Source organism: Vanellus vanellus (genome assembly GCF_965231255.1).
Source record: "Vanellus vanellus genome assembly, contig: HAP1_SCAFFOLD_742, whole genome shotgun sequence".
Classification (NCBI taxonomy): Eukaryota; Metazoa; Chordata; class Aves; order Charadriiformes; family Charadriidae; genus Vanellus; species Vanellus vanellus.
In genome coordinates, this window is record NW_028126792.1 from 64,416 (window position 1) to 90,514 (window position 26,099).

Consider the following 26,099-nt stretch of genomic DNA (forward strand, 5'->3'; position numbering starts at 1 on the left):
TTTCCTGCGCCTGAGTCACCGCCACCGCCTTCCGGGTGTCCCGCTGCCGTCGGGGTGTCCGTCTGTCCTGCGGCCCTCCGGTCCAGCCAGAGGGGTGTCCGGCTGTCCCTCGGGGTGTCCGGCTGTCCGGCTGTCCAGCTGTGCGTTTGTCTGGCTATTGGAGGGGGGGGGGGGCGGCTGTCCCTCCGGGTGTCCTTCAGGGCGTCCATCTGTCCGTCCAGGTGTCTGTTTGTCTATGGGGGTGTCTTCCGGGGTGTCTGTCTGTCCATTGGGGGGGGGGGGGGGAGAGTGTGCCTCGGGGGGTGTCCATCTGTCTGTCTCGGGGGCTTCCCACCTACTGGGGTGTCTGTCTGTCTGCAGGGGTGTCCGTCTGTCCTTCTAGGTGTCCACCTATCCATCGGGGTGCCCATCTGTTTGTAGGGGTGTCCGTCTGTCCTTCCAAGTGTCCAGTTGTACGTCGGGGTACATCTGGCTATTAGGGGTGTCTGTCTACCTGGGTGTCCATTTATTGGGGTGTCCGTCTGTCCTTCCGAGTGTCCACCTACCTGTAGGGGCATCTATCTGTACGTAGGGGTGTCTGTCCATCCTTCTAGATGTCCATCTGTCCATTGGGGTGTCCGCTTGTCCTTCTGGGTGTCTGTTGGGGTGTTTATCTGTCTGTCCTTCTGAGTGTCCATCTGTCCATCAGGGTGTCCACTTGCCCTGGTTGCCTGTTGGTGTGTCTGTCTGTCCTTCTGGGTGTCTGTTGGGGTGTCTATCTGTCTGTCCCTCTGGGCGTCCATTGGTCCATCAGGGTGTCCACTTGCCCTGGTTGCCTGTTGGGGTGTCTGCCTGTCCTGGGTGTCTCTTGGAGTGTCCACTTGTCCTTCTGAGTGTCTGTTGGAGTGTCTGTCTGTCCTTCTGGGTGTCCATCCGTCTGTCGGGGCACCTATCTCCCCACCGGGATGTCCTTGACCTCCTGGCTCTCCATCCCTTGTGTTGTCCATCTCATGGTGTCCCTCCATCCACAGGTCCATCAATCCACCCACCCACCCCACCCCTCACCACCCGCCCGACGCCATGTACACCGCTCTCCCCAAAAGGTACCAACCCCCTCCCCCCCGCCCCCTCCCCACCGCCCCCTTCGCCCCCCACCTCACCCCACCCCCTCACCCCACAGCGGTTCCCCTTTTGGCCCCACCGCCACCCACCCGGGGCTGCACATCTGGCGGGTGGAGAAGCTGCGGCCGGTGGAGGTCCCCAAGACGACGTGGGGTGTCTTCTTCTCGGGGGACGCTTACCTGGTGCTGCACAACGGGCCGGACGAGCGAGCCCACCTCCACCTCTGGATGGGTGAGCCCCGGTGGGGTGGGTGGAGGTACCGGGGTGATGGTGGTGGTGGGATCAGGGTGATGGCGGTGGTGGGACCGGTGGGTTGAGCTCTGGTTGCCACCGCAGGTCGGGACTCCTCGCGGGACGAGCAGGGCGCCTGCGCCCTCCTCTCCACCCAACTCAACGCGCTGCTGGGCGAGCGCCCCGTGACGCACCGCGAGGTGCAGGGCAACGAGTCCGACGTCTTCATGGAGTACTTCCCCCGCGGCGTCACCTACCAGGTACGGGTGTCGGGCACCCCTCATGGGTGCTCCTGGAGCTCAGCATCCCCACTGGACGCTCGGCACCCCAACCGGGCTCTCAGCACCCCAACCGGGCTCTCAGCATGCTGGATGGGTGCTCAGCTTCCCCACTGGGTGCTCAGCATCCCTACCAGGTGCTCAGCGTCGCCACCGAGCTCTCAGCACCCTCACCACCCTGCTTAGACCCCTCTGAGCATGTGGGACCCCCTCTCTGGGTGTTGGGGGCATCCCCAGTAGGTGCTCGGCCTCCCTGGTGGGTTCTCAGCATGCCTGATGGGTGCTGAGCATCCTTGCTGGGTGCTCAACACCTCTACCATGTGCTCAGCATCCTCTCTGGGTGCTCAGCATCTCTGCTGGATGCTCAGCCTCCCTGGTGAGTGCTCAGCATCACCTCTGAGTGCTCAGCATCTGTGCTGGGTGATGGTCATCCCCGTTGGGTGCTGGGCACCTCATGGAGCACCCAACAACCCTATTGGGTGCTCGGTATCCCTGTTGGGTGCTCAGCATCACCTCTGGGTGCTCAGCATCTGTGCTGGGTGATGGTCATCCCTGTTGGGTGCTGTGCACCTCATGGAGCACCCAACAACCCTATTGGGTGCTCGGCATCACCACTGAGTGCTCAGCATCTGTGCTGGGTGATGGTCATCCCCGTTGGGTGCTGGGCACCTCATGGAGCACCCAACAACCCTATTGGGTGCTCGGTATCCCTGTTGGGTGCTCAGCATCACCTCTGGGTGCTCAGCATCTGTGCTGGGTGATGGTCATCCCTGTTGGGTGCTGTGCACCTCATGGAGCACCCAACATCCCTGTTGGGTGCTCGGTAGCTCTGTTGGGTGCTTGGCATCCATGTTGGGTGTTTGTCATCCCCATTGGGTGCTGGGCACCTCACGGAGCACTCAGCACCTCCACTGGGTGCTGGGCACCCCCACATGGGCGCTCAGCACCCCTTGTGCCGGTAGGAGGGTGGCGTGGACTCGGCGTTCAAGACCACCCGTTCCAGCGCCGGCCCCGTGCGGAAGCTCTACCAGGTGAAGGGCAAGAAGAACATCCGGGCGAGCGAGCGGGACCTGAGCTGGGCCAGCTTCAACACCGGTGACTGCTTCATCCTCGACCTGGGCGAGGTGGGTGGGTGCCACCAGGTGGCCCTGGCACCGTTGTCCCTCTCCCTGTCCCCTCCCAAGAACCTTCTCGCCTGGGGCAGGGTGAAGCGCAACGTGTCCTTCTGGGTGTCCATCTGTCTTCTGGGGCGTCCATCAGCTCGTTGGGGTGGTCCTCTTCGCTGGGGCGTCTGTTCATCTGTAGGGCTTGCTGTTTGTCCTTCTGGGTGACCGTCTGTCGGGGTGTCCGCCTGTCTGTCAAAACGTCCATCCATCCATAGGGGTGACTGCCTGGTTTTCTGGGTATCTATCTGCTGGGATGTCTGTCTGTCCTTCTGTCTGTCAGTCTGTTGGGTTGTTCATCTGTCCTTCCAGGTGGCCGTCCATCCACTGGGTCATCTGTCTATCCATAGGGGCGTCTGTCTGTCCTTGAAGATGTCTGTCTCTTGGGGTGCCCATCAATCGGTCAGGGTGTCCCCCTAACCATAGGTGTGCCTGTCCGTCTGTTCATCGGGGCAATCCGTCTGTCCATCCGGGTGTCTGTCTGTCCGTCTGGGGGTCCGTCTGGGGGTCCATCTGTCGGGGTGTCCATTTGTCCATCGGGCCATCTCCCTGGGCCAGCTTCAACCTCAGCGACTGCTTCATCCTCAACCCGGGCGAGGTGGGTTGGGGGCCACCAAGGTGGCTTGGGGGAGGTGAGATGGCTCCGTCACCGCTGTCCCCTCTCCCTGTCCCCAGACCCTCTTCATCTGGTGTGGGGCGAGGTGCAACGTGCTGGAACGCAGCAGGGCGCAGGAGCTGGCCGCCGCCATCCGGGACGGCGAGCGAGGTGGCAAGGCTCACCTGGAGATCGTGGTGGACGGCGAGGAACCACCTGAGATGCTCCAGGTACGCTGGAGCCCCGATGTCCCCGCTGGGAGGAGAGGGTGACCCCAGTGGCCATGGGGGGTGGCTTTGTGATACCCCCCGTCTCTTCACCCGGCAGGTGCTGGGCCCCAAGCCCACCTTGCAGGAGGGTAGCCCCGAGGAGGACATCGTGGCCGATCAGAGAAACGCGGGGGCAGCCATCCTCTACAAGGCAAGGTCACCTTGAGACACCACAGTGGCCCCAGGGATGGGCATAGCTGAGTATCACCATGGTGGTCACGAGGTTGGGCATGGCTAGGGGACACCACAGTGACCCTGTTGTGGGACATGGTTGGAGGATGCTGTGGTAGCCCCAGTGGGGGACACGGAGCTGGGCATGGCTGGGGACACTGTGGTGGCCCTAGGAGAGACAGATGGAGCTGGGCATAGCTGGGAGATGCCATGGTGGCCCTGGGGGGATACGTGGGACTTAGCATGGCCAGGGGACACTGTGGTGACCCTGGGGCAGGTCATGGCCATGGTAGCCCTGGAGGGGTTTACATGGGGCTGGGAGTGACCAGGGGATGCTGTGGTGGCCTTGGGGCTGGGCATGGCTAGGGGATACTGTGGTAGCCCCAGGGGGGACATGGAGCAGCCCTAGGACATGGGCATGGCCAGGGGACACCACGGTGGCCCTGGGAGGTATATGGGGCTGGACATGGCCAGGGGACACTGTGGTGGCCCTAGGGAAACCACATGGAGCTGGGCATGGCTGGGGACACTGTGGTGGCCCCAGGGGTTATATGGGGCTGGGCAAGGCCAGGGGACACTTTAGTGGCCCTAGGGAAACCACATGGAGCTGGGCATGGCTGGGGACACCACGGTGGCCCCAGGGGTTATATGGGGCTGGGCATGGCCAGGGGACACCGTGGTGGCCCCAGGGGTTATATGGGGCTGGGCAAGGCCAGGGGACACTTTAGTGGCCCTAGGGAAACCACATGGAGCTGGGCATGGCTGGGGACACCACGGTGGCCCCAGGGGTTATATGGGGCTGGGCACAGCCAGGGGACACCGTGGTGGCCCCAGGGGTTATATGGGGCTGGGCACAGCCAGGGGACACCGTGGTGGCCCCAGGGGTTATACGGGGCTGGGCACAGCCAGGGGACACCGTGGTGGCCCCAGGGGTTATATGGGGCTGGGCATGGCCAGGGAACAGCACAGTGGCCCTGGGGCAAGACACACATGGAGAACGCAGCAATGGCTGCGCAGGAGGACACAGGGCTGGGCACAGCCGAGGGACCCCGGGGTGGCCATGCAGTGACGTCCCGTCCATGGGCAGGTGTCGGACGCGACGGGGTGCATGGACCTGAGCCAGGTGGCCGCGAGTAGCCCCTTCAGCCAGAGCCTGCTCTGCTCCGATGACTGCTTCGTGCTGGACAACGGCGCCGGCGGGAAGGTCTACGTCTGGAAAGGTGCCCGGGGAAGGGGACGGCGGGGGACGCGGGGACAAGGGCCACCCCCGGGGCAGCTCTGACCTCCTCGTTCACAGGGCGCAAGGCCAACGAGCAGGAGCGCCAGGCGGCCCTGAAAGTGGCCGAGGAGGTCATCACCCGCATGGGCCACTCTCCCCGGACACAGGTGGGTGCAGGCGGTCAGCGGTGCCCCGGGGGGTTGGCATGGGCGATGTCACCGTCCCCTCCCTGTCCCTGTCCCGGCAGGTGGAAATCCTGCCCCAGGGCCGCGAGACGCCCCTCTTCAAGCAGTTCTTCACCAACTGGAAGTGAGGGAGTGGGTGCCCGCGGGGTCAGCGCCCGGTCCAGGGTGTCAACGGGCTTGTGCCGGCCATGCCAGCTCCCTGCCGACACCTGCGCTTTGTCCCCGTCACCATGCCATCCCCATCCCGGTGCCATCACCATCCCCATGCCTTTGCCCATCCCATCCCACGCCATCCCCATGTCCATCCCATCCCCATGTCCATGCCATCCACGTGCCACCCCTGTGCCTTTCTCAACCCCACACCCACGTTGTTCCCATCCCCATCTCATGCCGTCCCCAAGCCCATGTCCCCATCCCGGTGCCATCCCCGTGCCTTTGCCCACTCCGTGTCATTCCCACCCTCGTGCCAACCCCAAGCCCGTGCCATGCCCAACACTAACTCTGGGCCAACGCTGTCTCCCCACCCTCACTGCTGCCGGACCTCTGCCATCTCCAGGCCCTCACCACCTTTCTGCTCATGCCCATGCCACCCCCTGCCCACACTCTGCCACCTCTCTGCCCCATCATCTTCTCGCCAACACCGTGCCCACCCTGCCTCTGTGCCCGCACCTCCTCCACACCAGCACCATGCCCATGCTCTGCCACCTCTCTGCCCCATCATCTCCATGCCCACACTGTCTCCATGCCCACGTCGTCTCCATGCCCACATCATCTGCTTACCCATGCCATGCCCACCCTGCCTCTGTGCCCACCCCACCTCCTTGCCCACACTGTGCCACCTCTCTGTCCCATCATCTCCATGCCCACACCGTGCCCATGCTGTCCCCATGCCCACATTATCTGCTTGCCCATGCCATGCCCGTGTTGTCCCCATGCCCACGCCACCCCCTACTCAAGCTGTGCCACCTCTCTGCCCCATCATCTCCATGCCCACACCATGCCCAGGCTGTCCTCATGCCCACATTATCTGCTTGCCCACCCCATGCCCACCCCGCCTCTGTGCCCACACCACCTCCATGCCAACACCATGCCCATGCTCTGCCACCTCTCTGCCCCATCATCTCCATGCCCACACTGTCCCCATGCCCAGGTCATCTCCATGTCCATACCACACCCACGCTGTCCCCATGCCCACATCATCTGCTTGCCCATTCCATGCCCACCCTGCCTCTGTGCCCACACCACCTCCATGCCAACACCATGCCCACGCTCTGCCACCTCTCTGCCCCATCATCTCCATGTCCACACCATGCCCGTGCTGCCCCCATGCCCACATCACCTTCTCGCCCACGCCGTGCCCACCCTGCTTCTGTGCCCACACCACCTCCATGCCCACGCTGTGCCACCTCTGTGTCCCCTCGTCTCCATGCCCACATCATGCCCATGCTGTCCCCATGCCCACAGCACCTACTTGCCCGTGTCATGCCCATGCCCACACCATCCCTGTGTCCACGCTGTGCCACCTCTATACCCCATCATCTCCATGCCCACGCTGTCCTCATGCCCACTTGCTTGCCCACGCCATCCCACCTCTATACCCCATCATCTCCACGCCCACGCCGTGCCCACGCTGTCCCCATGCCCACATGTCCTCATGCCCACCTGCTTGCCCATGCCATCCCACCTCTGTACCCCATCATCTCCATGCCCATGCCATGCCCATCCTGTCCCCATGCCCACACCATCGCCGTGCCCAAGATGTGCCACCTCTATACCCCATCATCTCCATGCCCATGCTGTCCCTGTGCCCACATCATCAGGGTGCCAGCCCTGGGAAGGGACAGGAGGGGACGCAGACAGGGCAGGGCTATGGCAACGCCAGGGCGGTGGCAAGAAGATGTCCCCGGTGCCCCAGCGTGATGCCACCCTGCACGGCAGCCTGCGGGGCCACCTGTGTCACGAGTGCACCAGGCCTCTGCCCCGCGGGGTGATGCCCGCTGCTGTACGGTGTCCCCAAGGGTGGGCAGCACCCGCGGGTGCCGATGTGACTGGGGACTCCCAGTCCTTGCGTGAGCACCCAGCGCCATCAGGGGTGGCAGATGGCCCATGGCACCCGCCTGGCTGCCAGCCCCGGGTCCCCAGTGTCCCCATAACCCCAGTGCCCCATGTCCCCGCAACCTCAATGTCCTTATGTCCCCAAATCCATTGTCCCTGCGCCTCCAAGGTCCCCTCATCCCCGTCTCCCTGCAGTCTCCATGTCCCCACCCCCCCCCGCTATCTCTGCAAGTCCCCAATGTCCTCGGTGTCCCCAAACCCCCAGTGTCCCCAAACCCCGGCTTTGGGGGACAAAACACCCCCAGGGCCATCCAGACCCCGGGAGCCCCATCGCTGCCTCCGGTCGTTTTTTTGACTGAACCTCCCTCCCTCGTTAGACTCAAATAATTAGCACCAGAGCTAATTATTTATCTAATTATCCCTGCTTTTGCTTCCCTCTCTGGAGCACGAACAGGGGCACGATGACCCGTCGCGAAAAAACACACGGCCATCCCCCCGCTCGGGGGTTGGGCTTTGCCCTAATTATTAATTAAAAGCTTTCTCGTTAGCGCTCGCGACCGACGTTTAGGAATAGGTGAGCTCTGTTCCAAAACGCCGGCATTTCACCCCAATTGCCACCCCCGGCACCGTAGGGCCGGATCCTGCTGCATCCATCACCAAAGAAAAGCCCTTTTATTGTCACCGGGAGGGGGGGACGGGGGGGGGGGACGGGGGAATGAGCCCCCAGGAGCCAGAGGAGGGGGGGAAACGGGACCCCCTGACCTCTCCGAACCATCTCCTAATCCGAGAGCGACACCGAGGAAAGGGGGGGAAACCTCAAGGAAGGGATAAAGGTGGGAGCGGGACTGGGCTCTTCCTTGTTCACAGTGAATTTGGGGAGATGGGGGGTGGGGTGGGGGGTGTGGGAATCCCACGCTCGCGGGTTTTGCTAAAAAATTAAACCAAAAGCACCCGCTCCGGCCTCGCTGGAGCTCCGCCGCAAGGGGAGCGAGCTCGCTCGTGATTTAACCCCCCCCCCCCAAAAGGTGTTTCGGGGGAGAGGGAAGGGCAGAGAAAAGCCCTCCGCTGGGGAGGAGAACACAGGGAGGGTCGTGGAAGCCCCCGTTGGGGGGGGGAGGGGGGGAGTGAGGCGGCGGAGTGCCGTTTCGGCTCTCCGGGTGCTGTCAGCCCCCATGGGATGCTCAAATCACGGCGGCGAGCATCGTCAAGCGAGGCGGAACGGAGAAAAGCGGTTTCTCCGTGGTGGCCGCGGGGTCGGAGAGAGCGTGGGGAATCGGGGGGGGGGGGGGGGGGGGGAGGGAGGAGAGAGGCAACTTGTTCCCTGAAAATGCCCCGTAAGGGATTTGTCATCCCCTCCTTTGAGCCCTGAAAAAGAATTACGCTCCAAAGCGGAGCGGGGGGAGATGGGATGAGCCTTCATCCCAACCGGCTACGAGGAGGAGAGGAGGGGGGGGAGGGATGGGAGAGGGTGGAGGAGAGCGGCGCCTGGGTCAGCCCCGCTGCCGGGGGAGCAGGGCAATGGCACTTCACTTGGAGAAGAAGAAGAAGAAAAATAAAAGAAAAAGAAAAAAAAAAAAAAAAAAGAGAAATAAAAGCCACATTTTTGGAAGAATCAGGCAGGAGCCAAGTGCTGGCGGGGGGACGGAGCGGCTCTGGGCCCCGCTGCCCCCTTACTCTATCAGTTCCACGTAATTAGCAGGGAACATGCCGAAGTGACCGTCGGGACCGTAGCCGCGCCACCAGCCCTCGTCGATCATCTCGATGTTGGTGATGATGTTCTCCGGATCAAACGAGATCTCGGTGTCATCGGCTGGAAGGAGACGGGAGGAGGGAGGGGGTTAAAAACCAACAGATGGGGTCAGCCAGTTACAAGTTACATCTGGGTAAAACAGCGAGGCAGGGGAGGGGAGAATCACAGACTGGTTTGGGTTGGAAGGGACCTTGAAGACCACCCAGTGCCACCCCCTGCCCTGGGCAGGGCCACCTCCCCCCAGCCCAGGTTGCCCCAAGCCCTGTCCAACCCGGCCTTGAACCCCTCCAGGGATGGGGCAGCCACAGCTTCTCGGGGCACCCTGCGCCAGGGGCTCACCGCCCCCACAGAAGAGAATTTCTTCCCAATATCTCATCTCAATCTCCTCTTTTCCAGTCTAAAACTGTCCCCCCATCACTCCCCTCCCTGATCCAGAGTCCCCCCCAGCTCTCCTGGAGCCCCTTTAGGCACTGGAAGGGGCTCTGAGGTCTCCCCGGAGCCTTCTCCTCTCCAGGCTGACCCCCCCACCTCTCCCAGCCTGTCCTCCCAGCAGAGGGGCTCCAGCCCTCCCAGCAGCTCCGGGGCCTCCTCTGGCCCCGCTCCAACAGCTCCGTGGCCTTCTGCTGTGGGGACCCCCCGAGCTGGAGGCAGCACTGCGGGGGGGGTCTCCCCAGAGCAGAGCGCAGCAGAGGGGCACAATCCCCCCCTGGCCCTGCTGGCCACGCTGCGGGGGATGCAGCCCAGGTTGCCAGGGGCTCGCTGGGCAGCCAGCACACATTGCCAGCTCATGTTGAACTTCTCACCCACCAACACCCCCAGGTCCTTCTCCCCAGCGCCGCTCTCCGTCCCTTCATCCCCAGCCCGTACGGGTACCGGGGGGTGCCCCCACCCAGACCCCCACACAGGGAGGGGAGCAAGAACCACATTAGGCAAATAATAGAGAAGCCATCCGCTTCCTCCGCTTGCTTTTCCACCTCCAATTTGGGCGGAAAACGCTCTATCCAGCGCCCTGCCGCGGGATCGCCCGGTGCGATGGGCGATGTCTCCAGTCCAGCTCTCTGGCAACAAACTGGGCCCAGCAAACCCGCTCCCAGTCCAGGGGCAAAGCGCGCCAGAGCCCGCAGGTCTCACCAGCCTGGTAGTCGTAGAGCGCCCGCGCACACAGCCCCTTCCCCACCAGGTCCGGCGGCTCCTGGTACTCCACCGGGTACTCGTATTTGGCATTGTCGACTTGTTCCTGCCGGAAAAAAAAGAGAGGCAGGAATGGAGTTAGCGCAGCTCCTGCTTCGTTAAGCAGCAGTGTCGCGGTTTGGGCCGGACCGGCCACTAAAGCGCACGAGAGATGCTCTCGTTGAATTTCTCTCCCCGTAACGAGAGAGAGAAAAAAAATCAGAGAGACTCACGAGCTCGAAAGAAACTAAACCGCTTCAGCTAATGGAATAATAAAATAATAAAAAGATAATAAATCTGATAAGAAATAATGAAGTCTATACAATATACTGTCTGTGCTCCGGGGTCTCGCCACCCCGCCACTGGGGGGTGCCCATCACCCCTCGCAGCCCCCATTGGTTTCCCACCGGGAAAATAAAAATGTGGAGTTTGGGGGCTCCACACATCTCTGCCGGGAGATACAGGAGCGCAAAACCCCCGAGGAGCCGAGGCGGCCGGCGCTCACAAACCGGCACCCATCCGGGAGCCGGCATCGCAACCAGAAACACCGGACACTATCTGGAAGGCGATCCCACGGGATCTCGGCTGCGGGCAGCGGCTCAGCACCCCCACGTTTAAGCCTGCTGAAGCCAGAGAAGCTCCAACTCCAGTTTTCCAGGCATTTCTCTCTCCCATTATTATTTTGAGACCTGAGGCGCTCGTTTTTTTGCTCTCCTTGTGCACGGAACGGCGGAGGCGAGCGCTCAGTCCATCTCCCGCTCCTTTTGAACCGCTTCCAGATAAATTCGAGATGGAGAAAACGGAGCGTGGTCGAAATGCTTTTGGTTTTGGAGAGGTGGGGTGGGGGGACAGGACACAAGACGGAGGGATAGAGGAGAAGGGGGGGGACACAGATGGACACGAGACGGATGGATAGAGGAGAGGAAACCATCCGCAAGGGAAACGCAACCCCGCAATTAGATGCTGGAGAATCTGATGGAGCACCGCCAAGAAGAGCCTGGGCTTTGTCGGCTGTGCTAGTTGAGAAGGAGGAGGAGGAAGAGGAGGAGGAGGAAGAGGAGGAGGAGGAAGAGGAGGAGGAGGAAGAGGAGGAGGAGGAAGAGGAGGAGGAGGAAGAGGAGGAGGAGGAAGAGGAGGAGGAGGAAGAGGAGGAGGAAGAGGAGGAAGAAGAGGAGGAAGAAGAGGAGGAAGAAGAGGACGAGGAGGAGGACGAGGAGGAGGACGAGGAGGAGGAGGACGAGGAGGAGGACGAGGAGCAGCATCCCGAGCACGTGCCAGCACTGCGGTTTCTCCCTTTCCCACTGATTTTAGCCCCGGCAGACGGGGTCCGAGCACCGGAGATTCACGGTGACGCTCGTTCCAGACTCATCCTAAAAAACGAGCCAAAGCCACGGTCTTGTGTGAGGATCCCGACCACCTCTCGGGTACCATTCTGCTCTCCGTCCTCCCTCTGCACCAACCTGAGGGGGTTCTTCATAGATGGCCGAGGGGTCCGGCGGCTCCTCGTACAGATTTGCCTCATCCCCCTGGGAAACCGGGAGGCTTGAATTGTACCCAGAGTCCCGTCCTGCGAAAGAAACGCCACGATATCCGTCACCAAAACCTCTCCTCGTCCCCTCCTTTGCCCCACTCCCGCTCCAGCCCGAAGTGCCACCAAGGTTCTGGTATGAGCTGGATGTCCCCCGCGTCTCCCGTCCTGCAGAGGGGACGGGTCCAGCAAGCACCAATCCCAGCACGGGGCGAGGAGAAGGTTTGGGGAACGATAAAAAGGTCACGGGAGAGATTCAGGAGCTCCAACAGGGAAAGGAATAAAGTTTCCTCAAGACGAACCGTTCCTCGTGGTGAGGACCAAGCCTGACAGAGAAGGTTGGAGAAGGAGACCCTGGGCAAGAGCATCATCTAGTGGTGACTGCAGCCTGGGGACCGCCGGAGCTCGTCCCCGGTCCCCAATCGCTGGGGTGGACGGCAGAAAAAGGATAAAGCGCTCTGAAAATGTGGTTTTGCTCCACCAAAGAAAATCTGTCTCCGGCTGAAGCATTTCGCTGAACCCTCAAAGGGTTTGGGGTTTTTTTTAACCATTTTTTGTTTGGTTTTTTTTTTCTTTTTCTTTTTTTTTTCTTTTTTCTTTTTAGGAAAAGGCAGCTTGGAGGTCGTTTACCACCTCCCACCTCCCACCTTCCTGAAGCCAAAAGCTCCGGAGCAGCCTCGGGCCAGGGCAGTGATGAGCCAGCGGGGACTCTAAAACCACACAGCCCTTCGAGGACAAGTCACCACCTCCGTGTCACCCACGGCGAGACCTTCCTGACAGAGCCAGCCTCGCTCTTCCCACCCAAACCACCCGAAAGGGGACAGAGCATCTCCCCACAGGCAGCGAAAGCTCTTCAGAGCCCGGCTTCCTCTCCCTGCTTTGCCATCCCAACCCTCGGAACACCATATCGAGGACATGCAGAGATCCTCTGGTCTTTACTGGGATGGCAAAACTCAGCCCTGGTCTACCTGCTAGAGGTGGCCGCTGGCCCCGCGCTCTGCTGCCCAGGGGGACATCACCGCCTGGGGGTGGGAAACCTTTGCTGGGTCTTGAAGGCATTTTGGAAAGGTCTGAGGGGTGGAGAGGGGCTCCGGGGGGTGCACAGAGCCAAATTTCAGCTCGTCAGCCAGGAGACGTCCTCCTGAACCTCCTGCTAAGGCTGAGGACGAAACAAGGGACCTCGGTGCCAGGCAGGGACAACTCATCTCCATCCCCATCCTCAGCACCACGCTCAGCTGGAGACATACCCTGTGCCCCACGCCGCCACCCAGAACACCACCCTGGGCCTTGAAAAGCGAGTTTTATGGTGACACGACACCCCAGAAAGAGTTGAGTTGGACAACGGGACTCATTTCCCAACCAACCTCACGGACACCTAAGCCAAAGAGTCTCGGAGTGGGTATATCCCACCCCCCATCACACACCGGCCTCAGGGAAGATCCACACTCTTAAAAACAACCCCGAGAGCAAAGGGGTGGTGGGACCTTCAAACGTTGGCGTTTAGCAAAGGCCACCTGGTTCGTTATCACCCGGGGATCCACCAACCGACCCGGCCCTGCCCCGTACCTTTCACGTACGGTAGAAGGGGGTAAAGTCCCCGTCGGGCACATAGAGAACATGTCACGGAAAACCCTCTGGGTTATTCCTGCCACGGGTAAAGGCAAATCCACCCATGTTTCCGCGGAAGGACCCGGGGGCACTCGGTGGGAGATGACGCAAGAGGATGGGGAAGTGTGATGCATACCTCGGGGGGACTGATTTTGGGTGAGAACAGCCAATGAATCAAACTGTATCACATTAATTGTAATTTCATAGAATCACAGACTGGGTTGGGTTGGAAGGGACCTTGAACATCATCCAGTCCCCACCCCCCTGCCCCGGGCAGGGTCACCTCCCCCCAGCCCAGGTTGCTCCCAGCCCCGTCCAACCGGGCCTTGAACACCTCCAGGGATGGGGCAGCCACAGCTTCTCGGGGCACCCTGCGCCAGGGGCTCACCGCCCCCACAGCAAAGAATTTCTTCCCAATATCTCATCTCAGTCTCCCCTCTTCCAGTTTGAAGCCATTTCCCCTCGTCCCATCACTCCGTACCTTTGTAAAAAGTCCCCCCCAGCTCTCCTGGAGCCCCTTTAGGCACTGGAAGGGGCTCTGAGGTTTCCTCAGAGCCTTCTCCTCTCCAGGCTGAACCCCCCCACCTCTCCCAGCCTGTCCTCCCAGCAGAGGGGCTCCAGCCCCTTTGGACAAAAAAAAAAAAAAAAAAAAAAAAAAAACCAACAAAAAAACAAACCAAAAACAACCCAAAACCGCTACAGAAACGAGGAGCCTGGCCTCAAAATACCCAATTTTGGGGGCTCCTATTCGGAGAGGCGAGGTGAAAAGCTCTGGTTAGGGGAGGAAGCAAAGCCACGCACCTGCGGCGGGTAGCGGAGAGGCCGGAGGCGTCCCCCAAGCGTTGGAGGAGGTGAAGGAGGCTGCGGGAGCATCCCGGGCAGGAGAGACGGGAGAGGCAGGATTCGGCACAGAGTTTACCTCCTTCTGCAGGAAAGGGCTGCGAAGTTTACCTAGAAAAGGGCAGAAGAGGGTGGGGATGAGCGGTGCCGAGGCCTGTAGCCGGCGGTGTTCCCCAGGGGCCTGTACCGGGCCCAGTCTTGTTCAAGATATTCATCAGCGGCACAGAGTTTAGTTGGAGGCCTGTAACCAGCGGTGTCCTCCCAGGGGTCGATACTCGGTCCGATTTTGGTTAATATGTTCATTAACGACCTGGATGAGGGGACAGAGTGTATCCTCAGCAAGTTCGCTGAGGCCCCAGAGGGCCGGCGCTGCCATCCAGCGTGCCCTGGACAGGCTGGAGAGCCGGGCAAAGGAGAACCTAATGAGGTTCAACAAGAGCAAGTGCAAGGTCCTGCACCTGGGGAGGAAGAATGCAAACACCAGTATAGGTTAGGGGCGGACCTGCTGGGAGATAGCTTGGAGGAGAAGGATCTGGGGGTCCTGGTAGACAGTAGATTATCCATGAGCCAGCAATGTGCCCTTGTTGCCAAAAAGGCCAATGGAATCCTGGGCTGCATAGGGAAGAGTGTGGCCAGTAGGTTGAGGGAGGTCATTCTCCCCCCCTACTCTGCACTGGTGAGGCCACGATTGGAATACTGTGTTCAGTTTTGGGCTCCCCAGTTCAAGAGGGACAGGGAGCTGCTGGAGCGAGTCCAGCGAAGAGCAACTAAGATGATTAAGGGATTGGAGCATCTCCCTTATGAGGAAAGGCTGAGAGAGCTGGGAGTCTTTAGCCTGGAGAAGAGAAGGCTGAGGGGAGACCTCATTATGGCGTACAAGTATACAAAGGGTTGTGTTTAAGGAGAATGGAGCCAGGCTCTTTTCAATGGTTCCAAGTGACAGGACGAGGGGCAATGGGTACAAGTTGGAACATAGGAAGTTCCGTTCAAATACACGGAAAAACTTCTTGACGGTGAGGGTGACAGAGCACTGGAACAGGCTGCCCAGGGAGGTGGTGGAGTCCCCTTCTCTGGAGATTTTCAAGACCTGCCTGGATGCAGTCCTGAGTAATGTGCTCTGGGCAATCCTGCTTTAGGGGAGGCAGGGGAGTTGGACTAGATGATCTCTAGAGGTCCCTTCCAACTCTGAAACTCCATGATTCCGTGACCTGGATGAGGGGACACTGAACCCTGAGCAAGTTTGCTGATGGAACAAAACTGACACACCAGAAGGCTGTGCCGCCATTCAGCGAGACCCGGAGAGGCTGGAGAGTTTGGCGGAGAGGAACCTAATGAAGTTCAACATGGGCAAGTGGAGGGTCCTGCACCTCGGGAGGAATAACCCCATGCACCGGTCCAGGTTAGGGGTTGACCTGCAAAAAGCAGTTTTGGCAAAGAGGGATGTGGCAGTCCTGGTGGACAACAAGTTCCCCTGAGGCAGCAGTGTGCCCTTGTGGCCAAGCAGGGCAATGGTCTCCTGGGGTGCATTCCAAAGAGCGTGGCCAGCAGGTCGAGGGAGGTCATCCTCCCCCTCTACTCTGCCCTGGGGCGGCCACATCTGGAGTATTGTGTCCAGTTCGGGGCTCCCCAGTTGAAGAAAGACAAGGAAGTACTGGAGAGAGGCCAGCAGAAGGCTACGAAGACGTTCAAGGGACTGGAGCATCTCTCTTGTGAGGAAAGACTGAGAGCCCCGGGGATGCTTAGCCGGGAGAAGAGAAGACAGAGGGGATCTCACCAGTGCTTATGAATATCTAAAGGGCAGGTGTCAAGGGCATGGGGCCAGACTCTTTGCAGTGGTGCCCAGCGACACGACAATGGGCAATGGGCACAAACTGGATCACGGGGAATTCCCTCTCAACATGAGGAAAAAAACTTCTTCCCTTTGGTGGTGCCAGAGCACTGGAAGAGGCTGCCCAGAGAGGCGGTGGAGTCTCCTTCTCTGGAGAGATTCCAAACCTGCCCGGATGCGATCCTGTGCAACCTGCTGTGGGAGACCCTGCCTTGGCGGGAAGGTTGGACTGGGTGATCTCCGAAGGTCCCTTCCAACCCCGACCATTCCGTGGTCTCTGAGTGGCTGGTGACATCCCTTTCTCACTTGAGCTCTTTTTCTTCCCTTGGGAGTTCCGGGAGCGTAGACGGGACCTATCAAAGCCGTGTGGTGGGTTTGGTGGCTTCTAGTGTCACCTTCTCCCTGCTCAGGGGGCTCATGTCACCATTAACGCTCATGCGGAGGAGGATGTGGAGCCTGAGCTCATCATGGAGAAGGTTGCCAAGGCCTCTGGGGCCAACTACAACTTTCACAAGGAGAGCAGCAAGTTCCAGGACTCGGGCCCTCAAGCTCCCAACCATTCTGGGATTCTGGGAGAAGGAGCTGAACGGGCTGCAGGAGCTGGGCAGGCATGGAAGCTCCCAGCCGCACCACGACAGCCCCGGGACTCCCCCAGCGTTGGTCACCGAAGGGTGTTGTCGGACACTTTTTGCCTTAGGAGCCCACCGCCGGGTTATCCTCCTAAGCAGGATTTTCCAGCTCTGATCCCGGTTGGGGAAAACAAGTTTGTCTACTGGTTACAGCAGTAGCTGCAGCCAAGGGGAAAATTAAAGAGAAAAAAAAAAAAAAAAAAAAAATCATTTTAGGGAGGAAGAGTAGGACACCGCCACCTCTCCGGGCTCAGCGCGGTGATTTTCGGAATAGAGCGGACTCCACAGGCGTTCCCACCCGCACCGGGGAGGATGCAGAGCGGTTGCTGCCGGGCTTCACTTTCCTTTGGCAGAAGGAAACTCTTCCCTCTTATCTGCCCAATCTCCGCCTCCCAACGCAAACAAAAACGAAGCAGGAGAGTTCCCCGACCAGTCCTACCCCCGGCGTGGCGGTGAATAAGCGCCAGGACTCGCCAGCCTGCCCTCAGCCCGGCCGGTTTTATCGGTGCCGGGGCGTTTGTCACCCCTTCCCCTCCGCTGAAAAACCACCGATAACGGAAAATACAGAAATAAATAGAAACATCAGAAATACTACCGCAAACCCCCCACCACCACCGAGGGACCTCTCGCCCTCGGAAATCAGCCTTCCCCTCCGCGACGGTTTTAACCATCTTTTTAAGACGTTCTCCCGCCGGGGGGTCTCGCCCTGTGCCGCCGACGGCTTTGCCGGCCCGAGAGAGCGCGTGCCCGCTCCCATCGCGAAATAAAAGCGTTTCTTGCGAATTAATTCGAGCTACTTTCAAGGAGGCTGAGCTGAGGAGGAGACATTCATCCCGGGGTATCACGTGTCCCTCAGCCACTTCCTCGGCCGGTTTCAGCTTCGGTTTTCACAGCTTCCTGATTTCTATCCCGATAGATCACACCGGTCTCTTCTAAAGAGCCGCGGATCCCGCTTGGTTCCACCGGCGCAAAAAAAAAAAAAAAATCGGGCGGAATTTACGGCAGTAGGGATAGATTGGGGCCGTGGTCCCTTTCTGGCACTAATATATTCAATTTCCGTTTTTAAAAACGAAATTTAAGCTCCGTGAGTCGAGTCAAAGCATGGCAAACTTCCGCCTCGGCGCAGCTCAAACCCGGCGCAGGCCACGGCGAGCGCCTCACCGCCAACACCCTCCCGGGCCAACTGGGTGTGATGAGAGCTACCCGTGCTCAGCCCATCCCAATATACATCCCCCGGACACACACATACACATTGGGAGCGCTCTATTTGGGGAAGGGGAACCGGTTCGCGCCGCCAGGGTCGCACCCGGTGCCGTACCTGGCTGGGAAGCTGTCGCCGCGTCCGCCGGCACCGACTTTTCCCTCTGCTTGAAGATGTCCCGGGGGTTCACCGCCCTCTGCGCTATCAGCGAGGCGGCCTCCTGCGAAGGCGAAAAGGGTGCAAAACCCCGCGGTCAGGAGATGGGGAACAGCGGGGAGGTGGGGAGCCGACCCCCCCCTTCCCCGGCAAAGCGTACCTGGGCTTTCTCCACCGATTCGCTTCTCTTGAAGCCCTTCCGCTGCCTGGCCTCGTACTCCTCGGCGTGCTCCTTCTGCAGCAAAGAAAGGGGATGCTACAGCCTTGCTGGGCGCCAAGCCAGCCCCCTCCTCCTTCCCCATCCAGCCCTATTCTCCCTTATCCTGCCCCCTCCTTCTCCCCCACCCTGCCCCCTTTTTCCCCATCCTGCTCCATTCTCCCCCATCCTTCCTTCCCCCTCCTTCTCCCCCATCCTTCCTTCCCCCTCCTTCTCCCCCATCCATCCCGCCCCCTCCTTCTCCCCCATCCAGCACCATTCTTTTTCCCCATCCAGTGCCCTCATTCTTCCCCATCCAAACCCCTCTGTTTTCCACATCCAGTCCCCAGGACCGGAGAAACGGGAACAAGGAACAGACACGGCAATGGAGGGTGAACCGGGAGGAAACCCCCTGGATCCTGGAGGCTGATGGAGGAGGTTTCCCCTGGGATAAGGGCTCGGTTTCCTCCAGCATCCCCAGCTCTTCCCCAGACAGAGTTTTAAACTCTGCTTTCCCAGAGGCTGCGGCTGGCCTGGCCTTCGCACCGCCAGTGTGAGCCGAGGTATAAAGCCAGCTCCACCGAAACCGAAGCCCTGTCCTCCCTGTCCCAGGGGGACACCGGGATAAACCTCGCCACGGGGCACAACGCCAAAGCTCACCCATTGCTGCTGCTCCTTGTCCCTGTTCTCTGCCTCCTGCTGCTGTTGGAATCTCCTGCGGTGACAAAAGATGAACTGGGGTTAAACGGGGCTGTTCTGGGACCTCATCCTGCTGCAGCTACGTGGGGAAGACCAGAGGAATGATGTTCCCCCCTCATTTGTGGGGCCAGATGAGGAGCTCCAGGCCACCCAGGAGCCACACGGGGGAAACCAGCAAGGAGATGCTTCAAATAGTGGGAGCAAACTGGGGAAAACTCTTCCTCCGCAGCCATGGGCAAGCACACCCGGCACGGAGGGACCGGGCAGAGTTGCCCATCCCAGCTCAGAAAGGGAAGGCAGCGCCCGCGGCTGCCGGCAGAAGTGAGCTCCACCACCTACCAGGGAGGTCACGCCGGGCTTGGAGAGGAAGGAAACCAGCACAACACCGGTCCCCGCACACGTCGCCTCCTCTCTGCGGGGCTCAGAGCCTTCCACCAGCCGGTCGGGGCTACCGGCACCCCACGCGCGGTGGCCAGGGGTTTCAGAAGTACGGGGAGGACAGCATCCGCGGGCAGAGAGCCTCACGGATGATGCCGGACAAGCGTGTCAGGAGGTTTGACCGCGGGAGAAGATGCTCTCTGCACCCCAGGGGCTCGTTGGGGCACCCCCAGCCGGAGAATCCCCCAGGACAACCCCCACCACCGCTGCGGGAAGAGGAGCGAAGGCCAACACGATTCGTTCCCAGGTCGGCAGGAGCAGACTGACGTTGGGGCCATCAGGAGGACGGGATCTGCGCGGTGACGTGGGGGCAACCGAGCCTACCCCGGCACAAGCCAACATCCCTCCCTGACCGCTGCCTTAAGAGTTTTCTTGGCCTTGCAGCGATGGCAGCAGCAGGGAACGCACGGACAGGATCAACAAGAGATGCCGGAAGAGCTGGATGGGCTCTGGGCATCGTTACGACCGTTCGGGACTCACTTCTGGGCTTCGATTTCGTTGGATCTCGCTTTATATCTCTGCTCTCGCCCCGCCGCCTCCTGCAGCTCCCGCTCCCGACGCTCCCTCTCCAGCCGCTGCCGCTCCTCCTCCGCTCTCCTCTTCTCCTCCAGCCGACGGTTTTCTTCGTCTTTCTAATGGGAGAGGCGCAACAGGTTGTGGGTTTCGCCCCACCAGCTCTGAGAAACGCCCCGTCCCGTCCCCCCCCCCGACACACAAACACATCATGTCACGCCGCACGGTGCCGCCAAGCGGCACGGTGGGACCCGTAACGCTTCCGCAGCCTGAAGGTTCACGGGCTGTTGCTAAAACCGCCGTAAAACCCCGCTGAAAAACAGCCTGAACGGGAAGGAAACGGAGAGCAGCCTTGCTCTGCTCTTCCGTCTTGGAGAGCTGCCTTCAGAAAGGGGAAAAAAAAAAAAAAACCAACACAAAAAACCAGCTTCTTCACCCAAAACGGAGTTTGCCACCCGCCAAATTAAACTGAGAGAAAAAGCATCGATTGTTCTTCCAAGACACCTTTTCTCTCCGTTTTGCATCCCCGGAGTCAGCCCGGGTCTGCGTCCCCGACTCCGGGACAGGAGAGCCCCGGTTCGAGAGGGGGAGACACATCCAAACCCCTCCAAACCTCCATCCCAACGCCTCGTCCCACTCGTGCCCGGCTGCTGGAGAGAGGCGACGGCGCTCACCTCGGCTTTGGCCCAGAAATTATCTTTATTGACTCTCTTGAGTTCCGACATGGCATTCGTCTTCTGGTAGACAGAGCCCTGGGAAAGGTGATGCGGGTGAGTCGCTGAGTAAGCACAATTTTTGCCGCCTTCTGCAAAAAACGCCTCCCCGGGGGTTTTTTTGGCAGCTTGTTGCCGCCGCTACGGGCCGGGTTGGACCCCGCTTTGCCTTCCCCCAGCAGAGGACACCCAATGCTGCGGGGCCGAGGGAAGAAGCATCAATCGTCAAGAAGGAGAAATAAACAGACCCTCTGTGTTAAAATACAACAGCAAAACCAGCCTGGTCCCGCGCTCAGCACCGTCTGTGATTTTTTTTTTTTTTGAAGTTACTACGACCTGACGCTTCTCCCCCGACTTTTTAAAAGGAGCGGCGGGTGAAGCCCGACGATGGCAAAAAAAAAAAACAACAAAAAATGGGGACTTCCAGCCTGGTTTTAATCATGCCTCAAAGACACCAAAAAAATAAAAAAAATTGGCAAAAAATAATCGGCAAAAAGGTGCCGCAGAGCCCCAGGCTGGAGCAGCCAGCGAAGAAGTGACCAGGACACGCGGGAAACGAAGGGCTCAGGTTTGCTCTTTGCCCACGAGAAAGGTCAAACCGCCCAGAGTCGGAGAGGACACACGGCCGAGCTTCTCCTTTCTACGGCTCCGAAACCTCCCGGCTCGGGGAGGGAGGGGGGGGAAGTGGGTGTTAAAAAAAAAAAAAACAAACCAAAAAACAACAACACTCCACCGTTCTGTAGAACGTTTCCACATGGACAGAAAGGAAGTCGCCGAGATGTGCGGCCTCCACGCTTCGCGGCACCGGGGGGGAACCTCAGTGCTCGTCGGCAAAGCAGGTTGAAACCTGTTGCTGCACCGACACCGCTCCTTCCCTGTCCCCCCCGGTGGCACCACAGCCTTTGAGAAGCTCCAGGCCTCGCCCATCATGGAATCGTAGACTGGTTTGGGTTGGAAGGGACCTTGAAGATCATCCAGTGCCACCCCCCCTGCCCTGGGCAAGGGCCACCTCCCACCGGCCCAGGTTGCTCCAAGCCCCGTCCAACCCGGCCTTGAACACCTCCAAGGATGGGGCAGCCACAGCTCCTCTGGAAAAAGCTGGAGCTTGAGCGTCTCTAAAAACCAGAATAGAACTGGGGGGAAATCAGTCCCGCTTAAAAAAAAATGGTTGGGTCGATGGAGAGAAGAGAGCTCAGGCTTTCTATTTGCTGTGAGGACCATCTCGGCTGGGCCACCACCCCGTCCCCTTGCCCTGATTCACTCCGCAACGAGTCAGAGAGAAGAACCGGCCCTAGGCAAAGCCATCAGTGCTTCCTCGGCCATGTCAAAGCATGAGGAGCCACTTCCACCGCAGGGTGACGGTGGCGGAAGACTCTTCCCCTGCCTGCCAGCGAGCCCAGAAGGTCCAGAAAGCCCCCGCGGAGCCAACTCACCACTGGAGCTTGAGGGCCCGAGTCCTGGAACTTGCTGCTCTCCTTGTGAAAGTTGTAGTTGGCCCCAGAGGCCTTGGCAACCTTCTCCATGATGAGCTCAGGCTCCACGTCCTCCTCCGCACGAGCGTTAATGGTGACATGAGCCCCCTGAGCAGGGAGAAAGCCAGCGCAGGAGTGAGAAGGTGACACTAGAAGCCACCAAACCCACCACACGGCTTTGATAGGTCCCGTCTACGCTCCCGGAACTCCCAAGGGAAGAAAAAGAGCTCAAGTGAGAAAGGGATGTCACCAGCCACTCAGAGATCACGGAATGGTCAGGGTTGGAAGGGACCTTCAGAGATCACCCAGTCCAACCTCCCCGCCAAGGCAGGGTCTCCCACAGCAGGTTGCACAGGATCGCCTCCGGGCAGGTTTGGAATCTCTCCAGAGAAGGAGACTCCACCGCCTCTCTGGGCAGCCTCTTCCAGTGCTCTGGCACCACCAAAGGAAAGAAGTTTTTTCCTCGTGTCGAGAGGGAATTCCCCGTGATCCAGTTTGTGCCTGTTGCCCATTGTCGTGTCGCTGGGCACCACTGCAAAGAGTCTGGCCCCATCCCCTTGACACCTGCCCTTTAGATATTCATAAGCACTGGTGAGATCCCCTCTGTCTTCTCTTCTCCAGGCTAAACAGCCCCAGCGCTCTCCGTCTTTCCTCACAAGAGAGGTGCTCCAGTCCCTTGAACGTCTTCGTAGCCCTCTGCTGGCCTCTCTCCAGTACTTCCTTGTCTTTCTTCAACTGGGGAGCCCCGAACTGGACACAATACTCCAGATGTGGCCTCCCCAGGGCAGAGTAGAGGGGGAGGATGACCTCCCTCGACCTGCTGGCCATGCTCTTTGGAATGCACCCCAGGAGACTGTTGCCCTTCTTGGCCACAAGGGCACACTGCTGCCTCAGGGGAACTTGTTGTCCACCAGGACTGCCACGTCCCTCTTTGCCAAAACTGCTTTTTGCAGGTCAACCCCTAACCTGGACCGGTGCATGGGGTTATTCCTCCCGAGGTGCAGGACCCTCCACTTGCCCATGTTGAACTTCATTAGGGTCGATAACGCAACGTTGGGAAAGCCAACGTCCCTTGGGGGAGAAAGAAGCTTTGTTTTGCCCCATTTGCGTGGCGAATCAGCGCGCCCGGGCTGTCCTACACCACAGGAGGATGGAGCCCTGTGGTCACCCTCAGCTTCTCCTGGCCACGGTCCTGCCTCTGTGCCACCCCAAAGAGCAGCGTGAGCCACGCAAGGTTCCCCAAACCCACCGATCCCGGGGGAAGACACAACGAAGAGAGGACCAAACCTTTAAGAAGTTCGCTACGGTGCTGACGTGGTTGGCGCAGGCTCCTTTTCTCACGTCATTCACGCCTTCGCCGGTCTGCAAAGAGAACCCATCGGCGCCCGCTTACTCCAGCATCCCACCGCCCGGCGGGTTTTAGAGCAGCAGCACCGTGGTCTGAGTCTGCAAATCGTCCGCCGCTGGCCACGGCGAGGGCTTCTGCAAGCACTGCCCAGGGGGACACGGCGAGCCTCCTGCCCGGGGACAACGGCCACACCGGGAGGGCTCCAGGCTCCTGCTGATCCTCCAGCGCTTCATTCAACCCATCGTATCATAAAATCGTAGAATGGTTTGGGTTGGAAGGGACCTTGAAGACCACCCAGTCCAACCCCTGCCCTGGGCAGGGCCACCTCCCCCCAGCCCAGGTTGCTCCAAGCCCCGTCCAACCCGGCCTTGAACACCTCCAGGGATGGGGCAGCCACAGCTTCTCGGGGCACCCTGCGCCAGGGGCTCACCACCCCCACAGCCAACAATTTCTTCCCAATATCTCATCTCAATCTCCCCTCTTCCACTGTAAAACCGTTCCCCCTCGTCCCACGGCTGCCCCCCCTGACCCAGAGTCCCTCCCCAGCTCTCCTGGAGCCTCTTTGGGGACTGGAAGGGGCTCTGAGGTCTCCCCGGAGCCTTCTCCTCTCCAGGCTGAACCCCCCACCTCTCCCAGCCTGTCCTCCCAGCAGAGGGGCTCCAGCCCTCCCAGCAGCTCCGGGGCCCCCTCTGGCCCCGCTCCAACAGCTCCAGGGCCTTCTGCTGTTGGGACCCCCCGAGCTGGAGGCGGCACTGTGGGGGGGGTCTCCTCAGAGCACAGCAGAGGGGCAAAAAAAAAACCCAAACCAACCCACTCTAGATGGGAACCACAACTCAAGAGAGAATGGAAGGGAGAGAGACAGTGCTTTATTTCCACCAGGTCCCCACTTACCCAGTTGACGAGGACGTATTTGGGCAGGCCAGAGTTGGGATCCTTCACCCTACAGAAGGCGTACATCACCTTCCCGCTGTTGAGCTCCTCCACCATCTCCTCCAGACCACCATCTGCCCCGGGAGAGAAAGGAGAAGGTGTAAGACATGGAGATGATGTACACATGGTGGGAACGACCCGGAGATTACTCCTGTTAAGATTTGGAGTTGTCCAACACCGAGAACATCACAGACCCTTCATGTTCACCCTCCGTTACCCGCTCGGTTGTGCCGGAGCCGGGACTCAGCCCACTCTCACCCCTCCTCTTCCTCAGAGCTTCACCACCACAAACCCAACTCAACGTAGGGGAAGATCCCGGGTCCGTAACACCACTCAAACCGCGACAGAGAAAGGAAAGGAGGCGCCCACGTGCCCCAAACTCAATCGAGGCAGCGACAAACTCTGCCCACGCGTCCCTACGGCAGGTCTCCGGTGAACACCACCGGGAAACATCTCGACGGGAGATGGGGAAAGTCCCACAGAGCGGTGGAGGAACCGGCTGCGCCGTGTTCCCCTCCCACTTCACAGCCCGGAGCCGCGTCGAGCTCCGCTTCGGCAAAGGGGAAGGAGAGAAGGAAGTTTGGGTTGTACTAAGGGGGAGCGGCAGAGTTGCGTTGTGCCTAATTAAGGGTAAAAGAAAAAAAAAAAAAAATTTTTTTTTTTTTTTAACTTTTCCCTGCCACGCTCACCTCCGGAGCCGGCCACTCGCAGGTCGTTGCTGTTACCTTCGTAGGTGAACAGAGCCCTAAAATAAAAACCGAAGCGGAGGTTTTTAGCCAACCCCAAGAGAAACGCTGGTCCCAAACCTCCCACCCCGGCAGCGTCTCCCCTCCGGACCCTCTGCAGCGCACCCTAAAAACTCCCCCGTGCCCACCCAGGGTGCCCGCACCCCCCCCCCCCCCGACACCTCTCGATGGACACAGCTCCATAGGGCCCCCCACACACATCCTGCCCCAAAATCCAGTCACCCCCTGATCCCCCTATACACCCCACACCCCCCCCGATAACCCATATATACCCCACATCCCCCTATACACCCCACATCCCCCCAGACACCCCCCGATCTCCTCTATATACCCCACATGCCCCCAGACACCCCCTGATCCCCCCCAGAACTCCCCCTGATCCCCCTATACACCCCACATTCACCCCAAGACACCCCCTATATAACCCACATTGCCCCCAACACCCCCTGATCCCCCCTATACACCCCAAACAACCCCAGACACCCCCCGATCCCCCTATACACCCCACATCCCCCCCAACACCCCCTGATCCCCATATACACCCCACGTTCACCCCAAGACACCCCCTGATCCCCCCCATACACCCCACATCCCCCCCAAGACACCTCCTGATCCCCCTATATACCCCCCACCCCCCCCAGACACCCCCCACCCCCTGATCTATATACATCCCACCCCCACACTCCCCCAACACACCCCACACCTCCACTCCAGACACCCCCACACTCCCGATCCCTCCTGTACACCCCACAGCCCCCCCCCCAGACACCCCCACACGCTCAACCCTTCCCACCCCATATCCCCCCCCGGGCACCAGCCCAGCTCCAAATCCCCCCCAGATCCCCCCCCACCCCACACACCCCCACACTTCCCAGTTTCACTTTTACCCCCCCCCGGACCCCCCCTATACACCCCAGACCCTCCCAGACATCCTGATCCCCCCCACATCCCCCCCTATATACCCCACAACTACCCTCCCCGGCACCTCCACTTTCTCGCCCCCCCCGAACCCCCCACAGCCCCCATAATCCCCCACATCCCCCCAAAACCTTCCTGCATCCCCCATA

General features: G+C 60.0%; 2 protein-coding genes across 2 annotated transcripts; one reads left to right on the forward strand and one right to left on the reverse strand.

The window, feature by feature from the left end:
• On the forward strand, positions 1-5,407 carry CAPG (capping actin protein, gelsolin like). The gene is made up of 10 exons (XM_082501483.1): positions 1-140; positions 1,011-1,082; positions 1,160-1,332; positions 1,438-1,592; positions 2,573-2,734; positions 3,449-3,598; positions 3,696-3,788; positions 4,896-5,028; positions 5,106-5,194; positions 5,275-5,407. Exons 2-10 carry the CDS (start codon positions 1,060-1,062, stop codon positions 5,338-5,340), a joined length of 1,044 nt encoding a protein of 347 aa, XP_082357609.1. The 5' UTR covers positions 1-140; positions 1,011-1,059; the 3' UTR covers positions 5,341-5,407.
• A 3,164-nt stretch (positions 5,408-8,571) lies between these two features.
• Positions 8,572-25,026, reverse strand: DBNL (drebrin like). The gene is made up of 13 exons (XM_082501489.1): positions 24,976-25,026; positions 24,248-24,360; positions 23,296-23,370; positions 21,970-22,116; positions 20,498-20,575; positions 19,791-19,942; positions 18,834-18,888; positions 18,138-18,212; positions 17,939-18,041; positions 14,125-14,274; positions 11,648-11,754; positions 10,149-10,254; positions 8,572-9,077 (listed from the first exon to the last, which is right to left on the reverse strand). The coding sequence occupies exons 2-13, from the start codon at positions 24,341-24,343 to the stop codon at positions 8,938-8,940; spliced, it is 1,284 nt and encodes a 427-aa protein (XP_082357615.1). The 5' UTR covers positions 24,344-24,360; positions 24,976-25,026; the 3' UTR covers positions 8,572-8,937.
• Positions 25,027-26,099: the final 1,073 nt, after the last annotated feature.